At 35.6% G+C, this 17723-nt stretch overlaps 2 protein-coding genes across 7 annotated transcripts in view; both read left to right on the top strand.

The window, feature by feature from the left end:
• The window catches only part of dysf (dysfusion), a 177222-nt gene extending 163994 nt beyond the window's left edge, over nt 1–13228 (top strand). For 4 of the 6 annotated variants that reach the window (XM_067778839.1, XM_067778865.1, XM_067778832.1 and 1 more), the window contains 5 exons: nt 4086–4270; nt 4435–4541; nt 7774–7927; nt 9006–10708; nt 12115–12203. In XM_067778839.1, coding sequence (XP_067634940.1) covers nt 4086–4270; nt 4435–4541; nt 7774–7927; nt 9006–10708; nt 12115–12200 — 2235 coding nt within the window. In that variant the 3' untranslated portion in view covers nt 12201–12203. Of the gene's footprint in view, nt 1–4085; nt 4271–4434; nt 4542–7773; nt 7928–9005; nt 10709–12114; nt 12274–13092 lie in introns of those variants that run through there. The other 2 variants (XM_067778852.1, XM_067778859.1) reach the window with 2 other exon arrangements.
• Nucleotides 13129–16788, top strand: LOC137247945 (myelin gene regulatory factor-like A). Its single transcript, XM_067778873.1, has 2 exons — nt 13129–14368; nt 15798–16788. The coding sequence occupies exons 1-2, from the start codon at nt 13129–13131 to the stop codon at nt 15812–15814; spliced, it is 1257 nt and encodes a 418-aa protein (XP_067634974.1). The 3' UTR covers nt 15815–16788.
• Nucleotides 16789–17723: the final 935 nt, after the last annotated feature.

Below are 17723 nucleotides of genomic sequence, written 5' to 3'. Positions count from 1 at the left end.
CCAAATATTGAATCTTCGGTATGTTAGCCAAACACAGCGTTTCTTATAGAATAGTACCTTTTTTCCATTAATAGACCTCAATTTCATTTCATAAAATTTTTAGCTTAAAGGCAAATACTTTTGTTTTTGGTTTTTTTGCTGGTTGCAACTTAGGTTCCATCATCAGAGATGATCTCAAATAGAGAAGAGTATGTAGTCTAATTAATGCAATTATTGCCATATTATGGATATCAACTGAACAATAGCAATGTGATATAATTTAATTGAATATTAATTGTAAATTACTTACCCATAATAGGCAATAAATAAGATTCTAAATTCGAAGTTTCGAAAAAACTTTTTATATGGAATTTAACATTTCGGAATTAATAGGCACCAGGCCTTAACAGTGGCGCAAAATTTTGTTAAGTTGAAACTTTAAATATATTGGTGAATCGCCCTCTTTTCCTACATAGCATGAGCCTTGATCTGACTCACATACAAAATAAACTTAAGTGGAATTGAGCAGGCACATAGTTGTATGAGTTTTAAAACCACTTTTCCTATGGGTAATGGAAGATAATAAATTATTAATAGTCCCGAGATGATACTGAAAATAATCCTGAAATTACACTAAAACTATACAAAAACAAGTAAGGAAGGCTAAGTTCGGGTGCAACCGAACATTACATACTCAGTTGAGAGCTGTGGAGACAAAGTAAGGGAAAATCACCATGTTGTAAAAAGAACCTAAGGTAACCCTGGAATGTGTTTGTATGACATGTGTATCACATGGAAGGTACTAAAGAGTATTTTAAGAGGAAGTGGGCCATAGTTCTATAGATGGACGCCATTTAGGGATATCGCCATAAAAGTGAACCAGGCCTGACTCTAGAATTTGTTTGTACGATATGGGTATCAAATGAAATGTGTTAATGATAATTTTAAAAGGGAGTGGGCCTAAGTTCTATAGGTGGACGCCTTTTCGAGATATCGCCATAAACGTGGACCAGGCCTGACTCTAGAATTTGTTTGTACGATATGGGTATCAAATGAAATGTGTTAATGATAATTTTAAAAGGGCGTGGGCCTAAGTTCTATGGGTGGACGCCCTTTCGAGATATTGCCATAAACGTGGACCAGGGGTGACTCTAGAATTTGTTTGTACGATATGGGTATCAAATGAAAGGTGTTAATGAGTATTTTAAAAGGGAGTGGGCCTTAGTTCTACAGGTGGATGCCTTTTCGAGATATCGCCATAAAGTTGGGCCAGTGGTGACTCTAGAAATTTTGTAGGACGATATGGGTATCAAATGAAAGGTGTTAATGAGGGTTTTAAAAGGGGGAGGCCATTAGTTGTATATGTGAAGGCGTTTTCGAGATATCGACCAAAATGTGGACCAGGGTGATCCAGAACATCATCTGTCGGGTACTGCTAATTTATTTATATATGTAATACCCAGAACAGTATTCCTTCCAAGATTCCAAGGGCTTTTGATTTCGCCCTGCAAAACTTTTTCATTTTCTTCTACTTAATATGGTAGGTGTCACACCCATTTTACCAAGTTTTTTTCTAAAGTTATATTTTGCGTCAATAAACCAATCCAATTACCATGTTTCATCCATTTTTCGTATTTGGTATAGAATTATGACATTTTTTTTAATTTTTCGAAATTTTCGAAATCGAAAAAGTGGGCGTGGTCATAGTCGGATTTCGGCCATTTTTTACACCAATACAAAGTGAGTTCAGATAAGTACGTGAACTGAGTTTAGTAAAGATATATCGATTTTTGCTCAAGTTATCGTGTTAACGGCCGCGCGGAAGGACAGACGGTCGACTGTGCATAAAAACTGGGCGTGGCTTCAACCGATTTCGCCCTTTTCACAAAAAACAGTTATCGTCCTAGAGTCTAAGCCTCTACCAAATTTCACAAGGATTGGTAAATTTTTGTTCGACTTATGGCATTAAAAGTATCCTAGACAAATTAAATGAAAAAGGGCGGAGCCACGCCCATTTTGAAATTTTCTTTTATTTTTGTATTTTGTTGCAACATATCATTACTGGAGTTGAATGTTGACATAATTTACTTATATATTGTAAAGATATTAACTTTTCTTTTAAAATTTGAATTTAAAAAAAACTTTTTTTTTAAAGTGGGCGTGGTCGTTCTCCGATTTTGCTAATTTTTATTATGCAGACATATAGTAATAAGAATAACGTTCCTGCCAAATCATGATATCTTCAACGACTGCCAAATTACAGCTTGCAAAAATTCTAAATTACCTTCTTTTAAAAGTGGGCGGTGCCACACCCATTGTCCAAAATTTTACTAGTTTTCTATTCTGCGTCATAAGTTCAAGTCACCTACCAAGTTTCATCGCTTAATCCGTATTTGGTAATGAATTATCGCACTTTTTCGATTTTTCGAAATTTTCGATATCGAAAAAGTGGGCTTGGTTATTGTCCGATATCGTTCATTTTAAATAGCGATCTGAGATGAGTTCTACCTACATACCAAATTTCATCAAGATACCTCAAAATTTACTCAAGTTATAGTGTTAACGGCTCAATCGAATTTTTTTTCGATACTGATGATTTTGATATATGGAAGCCTATATCTACCTCGATTCCTTTATACCTGTACAACCAACTGTCATCCAATCAAAGTTAATATACTCTGTGAGCTCTGCTCAAATGAGTATAAAAACTATGGTACTATCCCAAAATAGTTCTAAAATAATCCCGACAACAACTTCAAATGATTCTGAGATAGTTCCGAGAACTATACGAGATCAACCCTAAATTGTCCTGAAACGACTTAGAAACCAAACATTGAAAGTATCCCAAAAATAATTGTGAATTAATTCCGCTCTTGTCTCAAAGAATTCCTCATCTGAAAGAGTTCCTTAATAGTGCCTGAAAACAGTTCCGAATCGATACGAAGACAGTCCCTAAATAGTAGATGATACCGATATTGAATTAAACTTATCACGAAAACAATGCCGAAATGATTTCAGAAATTATCTTGAAGTTATTCCAAAACAATCTCTATGCAAACTTATTTACCAAAACCTAAGGAAATTCTTAAGCTCCATTAGAAAACCTTCAACAATTTATCAGTTTCCTCATATGACTATCCTAATTTTTCCCCTTTTTCGGAACTATCCATATTTAAAAGGTGGGCGTGGTTACAATCCGATTTCACCTATTTTTAAAACCAATTTAGCCTGGGTGCAAAAATAATCCATGTACAAAAGTTGGTTTAGCTATTTAAGTTTTGATTCTAGTAATCGTGGCCGACGCACAGACCAATGGCTCAATGGAAATATTTTTCGACAGTGAAAACTTTGATGAATAGAAAGCTATATCTATCTCGTTTCCCTGATAGCTTTACAAAAAACCATTTTGTGCCTCGATTTATAAAACCGTATACCGATTTAAAGCTAAAAAATTTTCAAATTTTACCCAAATTTTTGTAGCAAATTGCCTATACCATAAACATTGATTTCATAGATATATCTGTAGTGGTTTAACTCATATGAAATGATAAATTTGCTAAATATAACAAACATTTTGCTATAACTTATAAAAATTAAAAGCTGCCAAGCAAATTTGAATTATGAACTATCAACGGAAACTGGCAGGCGGTCAAGCTTTGGAATAAAAATCCACCACCAACTGTGCATTTGGCACAGCGCGCATTCACTTGTGCCATTGAGAGGGTGTGCTACATAAAACAGTGTAATATATCGAGATATAGAATAACAGATATTTAAATGGTAAATTACAATATACAAATACTTGCTTAAAACTACTTAATAAAGTGAAAAAGCAAAAAACCCAATGCGAATGCGCTAACTCATTGGTATTTTGTGATACTTTGGTAGTAACACCCGCTTATAGCAGATTTTTTATTCCCTATTTTTTTTTCTTTTATTCAATATTGCAATAAAACAATAAAATGTACAAATTTCAATTCTTCGTCTTATTTTTTAAATATATATATATTTTTTTAGGCGTTCATTTAGCTCAACTCCCCTTATGATTCAGCTCATATTCAATTCTCTATAAATTTTTATTTTTTTTTTTTTGTTCTGCCTTGCAGGTTGTGCTAGTTCAGGGTCATTATCTGTCATTTTTACCGCTATGCAGTCGCAATGAGCCGGTCTTTTTGGCTACATGCACACCCATTGCCATGCCTGAGACGCGCGAATGTGTGGTGCAGGGCGCCACCAATGTCTTTACCACCATTCATTCAATGGATATGAAAATCGCACATATTGATAAAAAGTGAGTAGCCCGCGCATGCGCAGTAAAATATAAATTTATTTAGCGTACTTTTAAGTAAATGCTTGATTTTTAATTTTCTTAATTAAATTATTTAATAAAAAACAAAATTTGTTAAACATTTTTATTGATTTTTAATTGTTGTTTTTTTGTTTTTTAATTGGCAGTGGCGAATTTCATTTGGGTTACAGCAAAAGTGATATACATGGTCTGTCATGGTACAACCTTTTACATTCAGAGAATTCACGTGAGGCGCAAAGTAAACATAGACTGAGTAAGTATGTGCTGCAAGAAATTGGTTTCCCAGCTCTTGTTTTATGCTATTTATTGCATAGTAGAATTTACCAGCGGCTTCGTCCGCATGAAGAAAATAAAATATAAAATTTCGTTGAATTGAAAAATTTAATATTATTTGAGGAATTCACACTGCTAACTTTTCTAATACTCAGACCTCTTATTCATCCGTCGTAAAGGCTATGTTATAATAAAATTTTATATTGGAAACCATGGAAATAGAAACTTAATTCTTTACAACGAATACGACATTCTGTGAATTGCGTAACTTGTTGGGCCTTAATCTGACTACATAAACAAAACTTTTTAGACTCTACGGAGATTTATAACGATTTGAAAAAAATTGGCGGAGATGAAGTAATAATCCTGAAAAAATCCCGTTATTAACGTGAAAACCACTAGAAAGGTAATGGTAGTTTCGAATTATCACAATCGAAGTTTTCCCAATATAATTCTTGCGCAATCACAAAATAGTCCCGAAAAGATTCTGAAACAACCCTAAAAATTTCCAAAGTAATCCTGAAAATAATCGCAAAGTAATTCCAAAATTAGCAAGAGCACAAATTCGAAACGGTCTCGAAATGGTTCCAAAACGCTTGCAAAATAAATAATCCCAAATTTTTTCCAGAAGCAATCAGGAGCTAGAGTGAGGATGCAACTGCGCACGTTTTCGAATTAGGAGCGGAGTAGCACTGCCCGGTTTAAAAATATTATTTAAACCTCAATATCTATGCCCCATTTATTTAATGTTATTTGCCAAGATCAATATTCTTAGCTCTATAACTTTTACACAAATTTTTAAGTAGCTGTAGCCAGAGGCGTGGATCCACACCGCCCTTATGTTGTATATGTGTCAAGTTTTTATACTCAGTTGAGCAGAGCTCACAGAGTATATTAAGTTTGATTGCATAACGGTTGGTTGTACAGGTATAAAGGAGTCGAGATAGATATAGACTTCCATATATCAAAATCATCAGGATCGAAAAAAATTTGATTTAGCCATGTCCGTCCGTCCGTTAACACGATAACTTGAGTAAATTTTGAGGTATCTTGATGAAATTTGGTATGTGGGTTCCTGAGCACTCATCTCAGATGGCTATTTAAAATGAACGATATCGGACTATAACCACGCCCACTTTTTCGATATCGAAAATTTCGAAAAACCGAAAAAGTGCAATAATTCATTACCAAAGACAGATAAAGCGATGAAATTTGGTAGGTGAGTTGAACTTATGACGCAGAATTGAAAATTAGTAAAATTTTGGACAATGGGCGTGGTACCGCCCACTTTTAAAAGAAGGTAATTTAAAATTTTGCAAGCTGTAATTGGGCAGTCGTTGAAGATATCATAATGAAATTTGGCAGGAACGTTACTCCTATTACTATATTTACGCTTAATAAAAATTAGCAAAATCGGAGAAGGACCACTCCCACTTTTAAAAAAAAATTTTTTTAAGTAAAATTTTAACAAAAAATTTAATATCTTTACAGTATATAAGTAAATTATGTCAACATTCAACTCCAGTAATGATATGGTGCAACAAAATACAAAAATAAACGAAAATTTCAAAATGGGCGTGGCTCCGCCCTTTTTCATTTAATTTGTCTAGGATACTTTTAATGCCATAAGTCGAACAAAAATTTACCAATCCTTTTGAAATTTGGTAGGGGCATAGATTTTATGACTTTAACTGCTTTCTGTAAAAATGGGCGAAATCGGTTGAAGCCACGCCCAGTTTTTATACACGGTCGTCCGTCTGTCCTTCCGCATGGCCGTTAACACGATAACTACAGCAAAAATCGACATATTTTTACTGAACTTAGTTCACGTACTTATCTGAACGCACTTTATCTTGGTGTAAAAAATGTACGAGATCCGACTATGACCACGCCCACTTTTTCGATATCGAAAATTCCGAAAAATGAAAAAAATGCCATAATTCTATACCAAATACGAAAAAAGGGATGAAACATGGTAATTGGATTGGTTTATTGACGCGAAATATAACTTTGGAAAAAACTTTGTAAAATGGTTGTGACACCTACCATATTAAGTAGAAGAAAATGAAAATGTTCTGCAGGGCGAAATAAAAACCCTTGAAATCTTTGCAGGTATTACATATTTAAATTAATTAGCGGTATCCAACAGATGATGTTCTGGGTCACCCTGGTCCACATTTTGGTCGATATCTGGCAAACGCCTTCACCTATAGAACTATGGCCCACTCCCTCATAAAATACTCTTTAATGCCTTTCATTTGATACACATGTCATACAAACACATTCCAGGGTTTCCCTCGGTTCATTTTCCTACATGGTTATTTTCCCTTATGTTGTCACCATAGCTCTCAACTGAGTATGTAATGCTCGGTTACACCCGAACTTAACCTTCCTTACTTGTTTTTCTTAAATCGGTCCAGCCATTCTGGAGTCATTGAACCATAAACGCAAACGCTACGAGCTTTTTGTTTCAGCTCCCATGGATTTTTCCTTAGTGTTGCAATAAAAGACTTTTGTTAACAGTCGATTCCGTACTTGAAATGGGGACTTTTTTACAAATCTAAAAATAACAGTTATTCGAGGTCTATACTAAATATCAGTCAAAAAAACTTTTATTTTTCATATCCCTTTGTTGCTAAAATCTCAGACAATAACAAAAGTTTTAACGATGCAGTTAGATATATATGTGGAGTACGTCTAACCCACTGGGACATATTTTTTGGGGTCTCATGTTAACATAACATAGCATTTAGCCTAGTACTTTATGCTAAAGTTATATTATGATATATTATATTATGTTATGTTATGTTATTTTATGATTTACTTTATGCTGTTTTCTTTTGGTATGCTATTTTTGCTTTTTTAATGTTATGTTATGCTATGTTATGTTATATTATGTTGTGTTATGATTTGTAAAATATGTAATGCGACGTTATATTGTGATGTATGTATATTGTAGCGTGTTATGTTGGGTTAAGCTGTGTTATGTTTATTTTTTTTTTTTTGTGGTATGTCATATTATCTTATTAAATATTATTTTGTTGCTAAATTAGGTAATTTTGCATTATGTTATTTTATGATGCTATTTCTTATATTATGTTATGTTTTATTTTGTTATTCCATGTGATACTGTTAAGTTTTAACAAGTCATTTATGTTAGTTATGCTTTGCGTACTTATTTCATGTTCAAATATTTCTCTCTTCAATTACAGTAACTCAATCAGAGCAAGATAGATCTTGTATACTATTGGTACGTATGCAGCGAAGGCAAGGCGACTTCATTTGGGTGCATGTGGTATTACAAGTGCGTGATAGTCAAGACACAAACCAACAACCGGTTATTGTATGCACAAACCAAGTTTTGAAGTGAGTTATATAATTATTTCTCAAGTACTTAATCTACCTTGCCTATAAGAAAACGAAATTTTAACGCATATAGGACAAAATTTTATATGCATATCGCCCTAACTTTTAATGTCGGGGTCTCTCACATTGACATTTGCCACTCATCATATAAAACATATAACAAAGGAACTCAAGCATACTGTCAGTCACTTGTGTGATAGAATTTTTTTGCGCATAATAAAAAGTTACTCGTTACATAACTTTTATTTCAACTATACTTGGCAAATACCTCTCTGTCAAGGTGATTTTTAGCCGCTAGTATGATTGAAGAGTTATACAAGCAAAATATAATCTAAGTCGCTGTTAAAAATCACTATTTCCAATTATCACAATCACAGGCCTACTCACAGCAGAACTATTATTCCTGATTTGTTCCGCTATCTACTCCTAAGTGCCACAAAAAATTGTTAGTTACTTACTTAATTGGCGCTTAGCCGTTTAAACGGTTATGACCGTCCAACAAGGCGCGCCAGTCGCTCCTTCTATCTGCCAACCGGCGCCAATTGGTCACACAAAGGGCGTTTAAATCGCTTTCCACCTGGTTCTTCCAGCGGAGTAGTGGCCGACCTCTACCTCTACTTCCAGACGCGGGTTCCGATAGAAACACTTTCTTGGCCGGATCGTCATCTTTCATTCGTTTATTCGTTAACTACGAAACTACACATTTTAAAAAACCTTTCTTTAATGTATTTGCTATGATAACACGGTCGCTGTGACAAATTCACAGTTACATGAATATTTCCAACTGTACCCTTAACGTAATTCTCTTCTTCACTAATTCTGATCCTCGTTTTCCGTTTCTTATGCAATAATAACTTCTCCGGCATTTAAAAAATGTATATACCTAAATAATTATATCAGCCTCTACTTTCAAGCTAACAGAACTTCGGCATGCATCAAACCTAATCAATTTATTTTCTTTTTCTTTTTTTCCAAAATTTTTCACACCAACCGTACTCTACCAATTTGAAAACTCATCTCCTTGCGACCAACCAATGTGCAAAACTTCAAATCAATTCATCCCCCTCCACACACACAGCGAACGTGAGGCCTCCGTTATGCTCGCCAATTCATGGCTCTATCACTATTATTCAGTGCAATCGAAGATACAATTTGGGCTAGCTTTTGATGCGCCCACACGCATAGCACCTACAACACCGGTTGGTGCTGCTGCTGTCTACTATCATCATCATGCACATCATCACGCGGTGCATCCGCACACGCATCATCATACAGGCGCCGTCGCTGCAGCCACCGCGCTTCCGGCTACTGCATCAACAGCTTATGCGGCAGCATTGCATCCACATCATGCGCACGCACATGCCCATCATCAACACCTCCATCCGCATCAACATACACAAGCGCATCCTCATCCTCACCAACATCATCAGCATCCGCATCATCAATATCAAACAATGACGGCGACGGCATACGCCACCTATCATACGCCTACTGGCGCCACTAGCGGAGGTAGCATAAGTGTGGGGAGTACAAGTGGTGGTAGTACGGAAAGTTCGCCAGCGTCTCATTTGAGCATTCAACAGTCACAGCAGCAGCAGCAGCCACAGCACCACATGCAAAATAATGGCGTGGGACCGATGACAGTGGCAACCAATGTGGGTCTCATAAACGGTTCATCTGTTGGTCAGTACGTCTATCATCATAGACTCGGTCTAGAACCAGTCGATTATAGTCAGGTGCCTGAAGGTAGCGGTTCAGCGATTGGTTTGAATGGCGCGCGTTCTCCTTCTGATGTTCAGAGTGATGGTCAAATGCGCTGCAGTAGCGCCAATAGTTCTGTGTCCAGTCATAACGCCGCCACCCCAAATTATATTACGCATAATAATAAAAAATCAAGAAGCAATCACAACAACAACAATAATAACAACAACACAAACCACAGTCACAATAATTCACAACACAATCATCAACATAATAATGGGTCTAGCACAAGCGCAAATGGCAACGCAAGCTCAGCGCGTCATCAGCATCTCAGTTCGCCCCCACCGAAAAGGCGCGCGATTGGCAAACTTCAACCACTCTTTCTACCAGATGACAATACTGATGATATGCCTACAACTGTAACTGAAATGGATGCATCCTACCATCTACATTCACATACGCATGCGCTTTTGTCGGCGTCAGCTGAATCACATGCTTCCGTAATATTCGCCACCGTTGTGCCTACACGTCCTCGCCTTATTCAAAAGTCTCTGCCTAACGATCCGCCCGATTTTATTGATCAATGGAATCCCAGCCCACCATGGTCAGAATCAGCACAAAAACTCTCACTAGATAGTTCATCATCCACACAACAAGAGCTAAGTCCATGCATTACTACAACGCCGCCAACACCAACAAGTGCACCACCTATTGGTCCGTTAAGTGCAAGTGCGAATGGCTTGCAAACTCTAGGTCCAGCATTCTCGTTTGAATGGATGTCTGATACTTTGATGCCAGTTGCGGATTCCTATGTATCGTGCATTACGCCACCGGATGGTGTGCCTATCGTAGTTGCTCATCATCCTCACCCCGCAGCGCAACATTCTTTGCATTGGCCTACGAATTCAACGCCGTCGGAACATCATCAGCATCTAAGTCAGCATTTGGCTTCGCATGGTCATCGTTTATTGACTTTGTCAGGTGGCAATGCTGTACAAAGTGCACAGTTACCAATTCCGATGCCTGATATCGAAACACGCAAAACGAAGGCGAAGTCACCGGAGGTCACGGATCGAAAAGGTGAGTGCTTTATGAAGAAAAACTTATTTTTAATCGAGGTCCCTCTTAACATAAATTTATAGGTCGCTCTGACCATTTATAACCAATCAGAAAAAAATATGGATAGCCAGTAACAGATTGGGCTCAAAGGTCTTTGGGTTCAGATTCTTTAGTTCCTCCCCAATGTCCAAGAAATTTTGGAAAAGCGACAGTACTATCCTTTTTTTATTGGAAAGGAACATTTGGACTATTTCAGTAAAGTTTCGAGACCGTTTAAGAGTCGCTTCGGTGCTGTTTCATGTTAATTTCAGTATTCAGTATTTCATGTTAGTTTTATTATTGTAAGTGTTTCGAAACAATATTTCGACTAGTGTTGCTTTCAGCATAGTTTTGGGTTTATTTCAGACCATTAGCGGTAGCTCCGGGACTGTTTTAAAATAATTTAGAAATTTGTTTCGTGATTCTTTCGGATCTAATTCAGTATAATTTTGGAATTTTTTTCGGAAGTATATCGGAACATCAGTATCAAATCAAGACTATCAAAGGACCATTTCGCGGTTGCTTCCTGGATAGTTTCGAAACTGTTTAAAGATGTTCTCGTTACGATTTTGAGATAATATGTTTCAGGATTTTATCGCATTTTTGGGATATTTTCAGAACTATTTACCTATCATTTTGGGATCACTTAGCCACTGTGATCATGTTATATTGTTTCAGGATTATTTATAGCCTGTTTCAGGACTATTTCGGAATTGGATTCGGGATCTTATTGGAACTTTTTTGGATTACCTCGGAATTGTTTTCTAAACTATTTTGGGAATCATTTCAGATTTATTTCGAATCATTTCAGAAACATGTCGGGAGCTATATTCAGATAGTTTCAGATTATTTTTGTCTGTTTTGAAAAAGTTCCGGACTGTTTTCGGGATCGTTTCAGCATAATTTCAGTACTATTTTTGGTATAGTTACGGATTATTTCGAGGGTAAATTGAGGCTGTTCTCGTAACATTTGGCGACTATTTAAGAAAATTTTTCGGATGGTTTTTGGCACCATTTCGGGATCATTGCAGTACTTTCTCCGGATCATTTTGGAATTATTTCCGTCATAGTTCGTCCATGTGCTATTTCGAGATTATTTTCGAACTATTTAGGAACTGCTAGCGTTATAGTTTATCGACTTTTTCGGTATCGTTTAGGGTGGTCTGTAGCGGAATTATTTTCTGTAGTATTATAAGTTTGTTAAAGGGAGATTAAGGGGATATGGGAGCTACATACTTACATCGGGTACATTTGTGGTTTTATAATGTGGAAAAAGAGAAACATTTTTTGATGTAATAGCTTCACAGAATATCCACTTGCTATGAGAAAAGACGTATAGCTTTTAGTAGCCCACGTTTCAGTCCTTAAATAAAAAGTGAATTTAATAGAACCAAACTTTGATCTTTTCCAGAATCTCCACGAAAATGAATCAAAAGTACTTCAAGGTCATCTGCTCGCAAATAAAATAATGTAAAATCTAAGAAAAGCAAGCTTTAATAACTTTTTAAATGAATTAATTTATGCATTTCTTTTAAAAAAGAACAGAAAGTATTAAAGTATTAGAAAGAAGCATAAATAAAAAATTATATTTTTTAATTAGTTGTCTACAAAACAAAAACAACTGGGCAATTCACAAGGCGTTTCATTGTCTTATGGAGTATATTTTTAAACATTACCATTTTGAGGACTCCAATGAGTCGTATGTTGTATTTAAATACATCCATAAGAAGAGCCATCCGCAAAAAGCATTAGAAAATATATATTTAAGCAGCCACTAATTGATCCACTTTAATTGATACCTACCCTGTTTATAACCAGCTGCACTTTTACACAAGGTATTATAACTTTGATTGCACAAAGGTTGGTTGTACAAGTATAAAGGAATCGAGGTAGATACAGATTTCCATATATCAAAATCATCAGTATCGAAAAAAATTTATTAAGCCGTGTCCGTCCGTTTGTCCGTCCGTAAAAAAGTGCAAATAATATTTCACTCGCAATTATTTTTTTGTTGTATGAAGTAAGCGTAACAGGCGTGGGTGGTTACGCTTACATATAAATGTGTGTGTATGTAAGTAAACGTACACACGAAATAGTGAATGTAATAAACATCTTTATAAACAACTAAATCAGTACTGCTAAGTTAACAAAAGTGCATTTGAAATCTTGTCAAATAATGAAAATTATGTAATATAACATTTAAAGGGAAGTAATTTATTTTTTTACATTGGCACTTAAATGTTGCTCTCTAAATTCCATTTCAACTTAACTGTTTGCATAAAAATTTAAATTAAGCTAAGATCCCAGAAAGATTAGTGCAATTTTAGACTTTCGTCTATTTTCTAAGAACTATTTTAATTATTTAGTTGATAAGTTACAACAATAAAAAAACGGCAAAAACAATGAACCCAGCGTCGCCAGCGTCTCATTTGAGCATTCAACAGTCACAGCAGCAGCAGCAGCCACAGCACCACATGCAAAATAATGGCGTGGGACCGATGACAGTGGCAACCAATGTGGGTCTCATAAACGGTTCATCTGTTGGTCAGTACGTCTATCATCATAGACTCGGTCTAGAACCAGTCGATTATAGTCAGGTGCCTGAAGGTAGCGGTTCAGCGATTGGTTTGAATGGCGCGCGTTCTCCTTCTGATGTTCAGAGTGATGGTCAAATGCGCTGCAGTAGCGCCAATAGTTCTGTGTCCAGTCATAACGCCGCCACCCCAAATTATATTACGCATAATAATAAAAAATCAAGAAGCAATCACAACAACAACAATAATAACAACAACACAAACCACAGTCACAATAATTCACAACACAATCATCAACATAATAATGGGTCTAGCACAAGCGCAAATGGCAACGCAAGCTCAGCGCGTCATCAGCATCTCAGTTCGCCCCCACCGAAAAGGCGCGCGATTGGCAAACTTCAACCACTCTTTCTACCAGATGACAATACTGATGATATGCCTACAACTGTAACTGAAATGGATGCATCCTACCATCTACATTCACATACGCATGCGCTTTTGTCGGCGTCAGCTGAATCACATGCTTCCGTAATATTCGCCACCGTTGTGCCTACACGTCCTCGCCTTATTCAAAAGTCTCTGCCTAACGATCCGCCCGATTTTATTGATCAATGGAATCCCAGCCCACCATGGTCAGAATCAGCACAAAAACTCTCACTAGATAGTTCATCATCCACACAACAAGAGCTAAGTCCATGCATTACTACAACGCCGCCAACACCAACAAGTGCACCACCTATTGGTCCGTTAAGTGCAAGTGCGAATGGCTTGCAAACTCTAGGTCCAGCATTCTCGTTTGAATGGATGTCTGATACTTTGATGCCAGTTGCGGATTCCTATGTATCGTGCATTACGCCACCGGATGGTGTGCCTATCGTAGTTGCTCATCATCCTCACCCCGCAGCGCAACATTCTTTGCATTGGCCTACGAATTCAACGCCGTCGGAACATCATCAGCATCTAAGTCAGCATTTGGCTTCGCATGGTCATCGTTTATTGACTTTGTCAGGTGGCAATGCTGTACAAAGTGCACAGTTACCAATTCCGATGCCTGATATCGAAACACGCAAAACGAAGGCGAAGTCACCGGAGGTCACGGATCGAAAAGGTGAGTGCTTTATGAAGAAAAACTTATTTTTAATCGAGGTCCCTCTTAACATAAATTTATAGGTCGCTCTGACCATTTATAACCAATCAGAAAAAAATATGGATAGCCAGTAACAGATTGGGCTCAAAGGTCTTTGGGTTCAGATTCTTTAGTTCCTCCCCAATGTCCAAGAAATTTTGGAAAAGCGACAGTACTATCCTTTTTTTATTGGAAAGGAGCATTTGGACTATTTCAGTAAAGTTTCGAGACCGTTTAAGAGTCGCTTCGGTGCTGTTTCATGTTAATTTCAGTATTCAGTATTTCATGTTAGTTTTATTATTGTAAGTGTTTCGAAACAATATTTCGACTAGTGTTGCTTTCAGCATAGTTTTGGGTTTATTTCAGACCATTAGCGGTAGCTCCGGGACTGTTTTAAAATAATTTAGAAATTTGTTTCGTGATTCTTTCGGATCTAATTCAGTATAATTTTGGAATTTTTTTCGGAAGTATATCGGAACATCAGTATCAAATCAAGACTATCAAAGGACCATTTCGCGGTTGCTTCCTGGATAGTTTCGAAACTGTTTAAAGATGTTCTCGTTACGATTTTGAGATAATATGTTTCAGGATTTTATCGCATTTTTGGGATATTTTCAGAACTATTTACCTATCATTTTGGGATCACTTAGCCACTGTGATCATGTTATATTGTTTCAGGATTATTTATAGCCTGTTTCAGGACTATTTCGGAATTGGATTCGGGATCTTATTGGAACTTTTTTGGATTACCTCGGAATTGTTTTCTAAACTATTTTGGGAATCATTTCAGATTTATTTCGAATCATTTCAGAAACATGTCGGGAGCTATATTCAGATAGTTTCAGATTATTTTTGTCTGTTTTGAAAAAGTTCCGGACTGTTTTCGGGATCGTTTCAGCATAATTTCAGTACTATTTTTGGTATAGTTACGGATTATTTCGAGGGTAAATTGAGGCTGTTCTCGTAACATTTGGCGACTATTTAAGAAAATTTTTCGGATGGTTTTTGGCACCATTTCGGGATCATTGCAGTACTTTCTCCGGATCATTTTGGAATTATTTCCGTCATAGTTCGTCCATGTGCTATTTCGAGATTATTTTCGAACTATTTAGGAACTGCTAGCGTTATAGTTTATCGACTTTTTCGGTATCGTTTAGGGTGGTCTGTAGCGGAATTATTTTCTGTAGTATTATAAGTTTGTTAAAGGGAGATTAAGGGGATATGGGAGCTACATACTTACATCGGGTACATTTGTGGTTTTATAATGTGGAAAAAGAGAAACATTTTTTGATGTAATAGCTTCACAGAATATCCACTTGCTATGAGAAAAGACGTATAGCTTTTAGTAGCCCACGTTTCAGTCCTTAAATAAAAAGTGAATTTAATAGAACCAAACTTTGATCTTTTCCAGAATCTCCACGAAAATGAATCAAAAGTACTTCAAGGTCATCTGCTCGCAAATAAAATAATGTAAAATCTAAGAAAAGCAAGCTTTAATAACTTTTTAAATGAATTAATTTATGCATTTCTTTTAAAAAAGAACAGAAAGTATTAAAGTATTAGAAAGAAGCATAAATAAAAAATTATATTTTTTAATTAGTTGTCTACAAAACAAAAACAACTGGGCAATTCACAAGGCGTTTCATTGTCTTATGGAGTATATTTTTAAACATTACCATTTTGAGGACTCCAATGAGTCGTATGTTGTATTTAAATACATCCATAAGAAGAGCCATCCGCAAAAAGCATTAGAAAATATATATTTAAGCAGCCACTAATTGATCCACTTTAATTGATACCTACCCTGTTTATAACCAGCTGCACTTTTACACAAGGTATTATAACTTTGATTGCACAAAGGTTGGTTGTACAAGTATAAAGGAATCGAGGTAGATACAGATTTCCATATATCAAAATCATCAGTATCGAAAAAAATTTATTAAGCCGTGTCCGTCCGTTTGTCCGTCCGTAAAAAAGTGCAAATAATATTTCACTCGCAATTATTTTTTTGTTGTATGAAGTAAGCGTAACAGGCGTGGGTGGTTACGCTTACATATAAATGTGTGTGTATGTAAGTAAACGTACACACGAAATAGTGAATGTAATAAACATCTTTATAAACAACTAAATCAGTACTGCTAAGTTAACAAAAGTGCATTTGAAATCTTGTCAAATAATGAAAATTATGTAATATAACATTTAAAGGGAAGTAATTTATTTTTTTACATTGGCACTTAAATGTTGCTCTCTAAATTCCATTTCAACTTAACTGTTTGCATAAAAATTTAAATTAAGCTAAGATCCCAGAAAGATTAGTGCAATTTTAGACTTTCGTCTATTTTCTAAGAACTATTTTAATTATTTAGTTGATAAGTTACAACAATAAAAAAACGGCAAAAACAATGAACTTAAAGATAAATTTGTAATTTAAGGCTTGAAATTAATGGTTTTTTAACACAAATGTTTTTCAATGTTAAGTGAAGTTTTTATATATGTATTTTTAGCTATAAATAATTTTATTTATTATTTAAAGTGGTTTTGTATGTAAAATGTGTAAATATGTATAATTTTAAGTTATTTATGTCTCAATATACTCCATATAGTCCTGTATCAAGAAAAGCACTATGTAAAATAACTACCTAAAATTAAACAAAAACTATATATACAAAACAAATACATAAATATAATTTCATAAATTCAAAAGTTTCGCTCTCTCTTTACTTTCCCAAAATCCAGGTGAGTACTCGCATGTTTGTTAGAACTTTACAATTTGCTTATTTAGTTGTGTAGCCACCAATTCCATCAATAAATTGAAATAACGCATTGTTGTTTTTATTCTAAAATATTTTTGAAGAAAAACAGAGATGCGTTTGAGGTAGAACCTTTTAGAAAAATGACAAGCAAATACTTGTAAAAATTGGCCGGAAAGAAAATTAGGACAGACAAACAAAATTTCTGACACAATATTTGAACCTTTAAAACATGTTTACAAGAAACAAAGTAATCACATACAACATACAAACAACAAATAAACCAGAACACAGGTACGATTTTTTTGAATATCTCGATCCATGCGCCGCCTAACGGATTTTCTTTTTATTGCATTATCATCGAGTTCTGAACTATATTTCAAGCTTGTAACTTATGGGGAAGTTACTTAAATTTCAATTACAAAATGCGTAAACAACGCTACACAGATTCAAGCTAAATAAAACCGTTTAAAAAGATAAGTAGACGTTGTGTGACGGTTGTGACAAACTGTGGTGGAAAAGTCTGATTATAAAGATAAGATTCCATATTTCTGACATGTTTTCTAAAAATGTGCCCAGATGTGAGG

The sequence above is a fragment of the Eurosta solidaginis genome, chromosome 1 (genome assembly GCF_040869045.1).
Source record: "Eurosta solidaginis isolate ZX-2024a chromosome 1, ASM4086904v1, whole genome shotgun sequence".
NCBI classification, from domain to species: Eukaryota; Metazoa; Arthropoda; class Insecta; order Diptera; family Tephritidae; genus Eurosta; species Eurosta solidaginis.
This window is presented reverse-complemented; position numbering and strand designations above follow the sequence as displayed.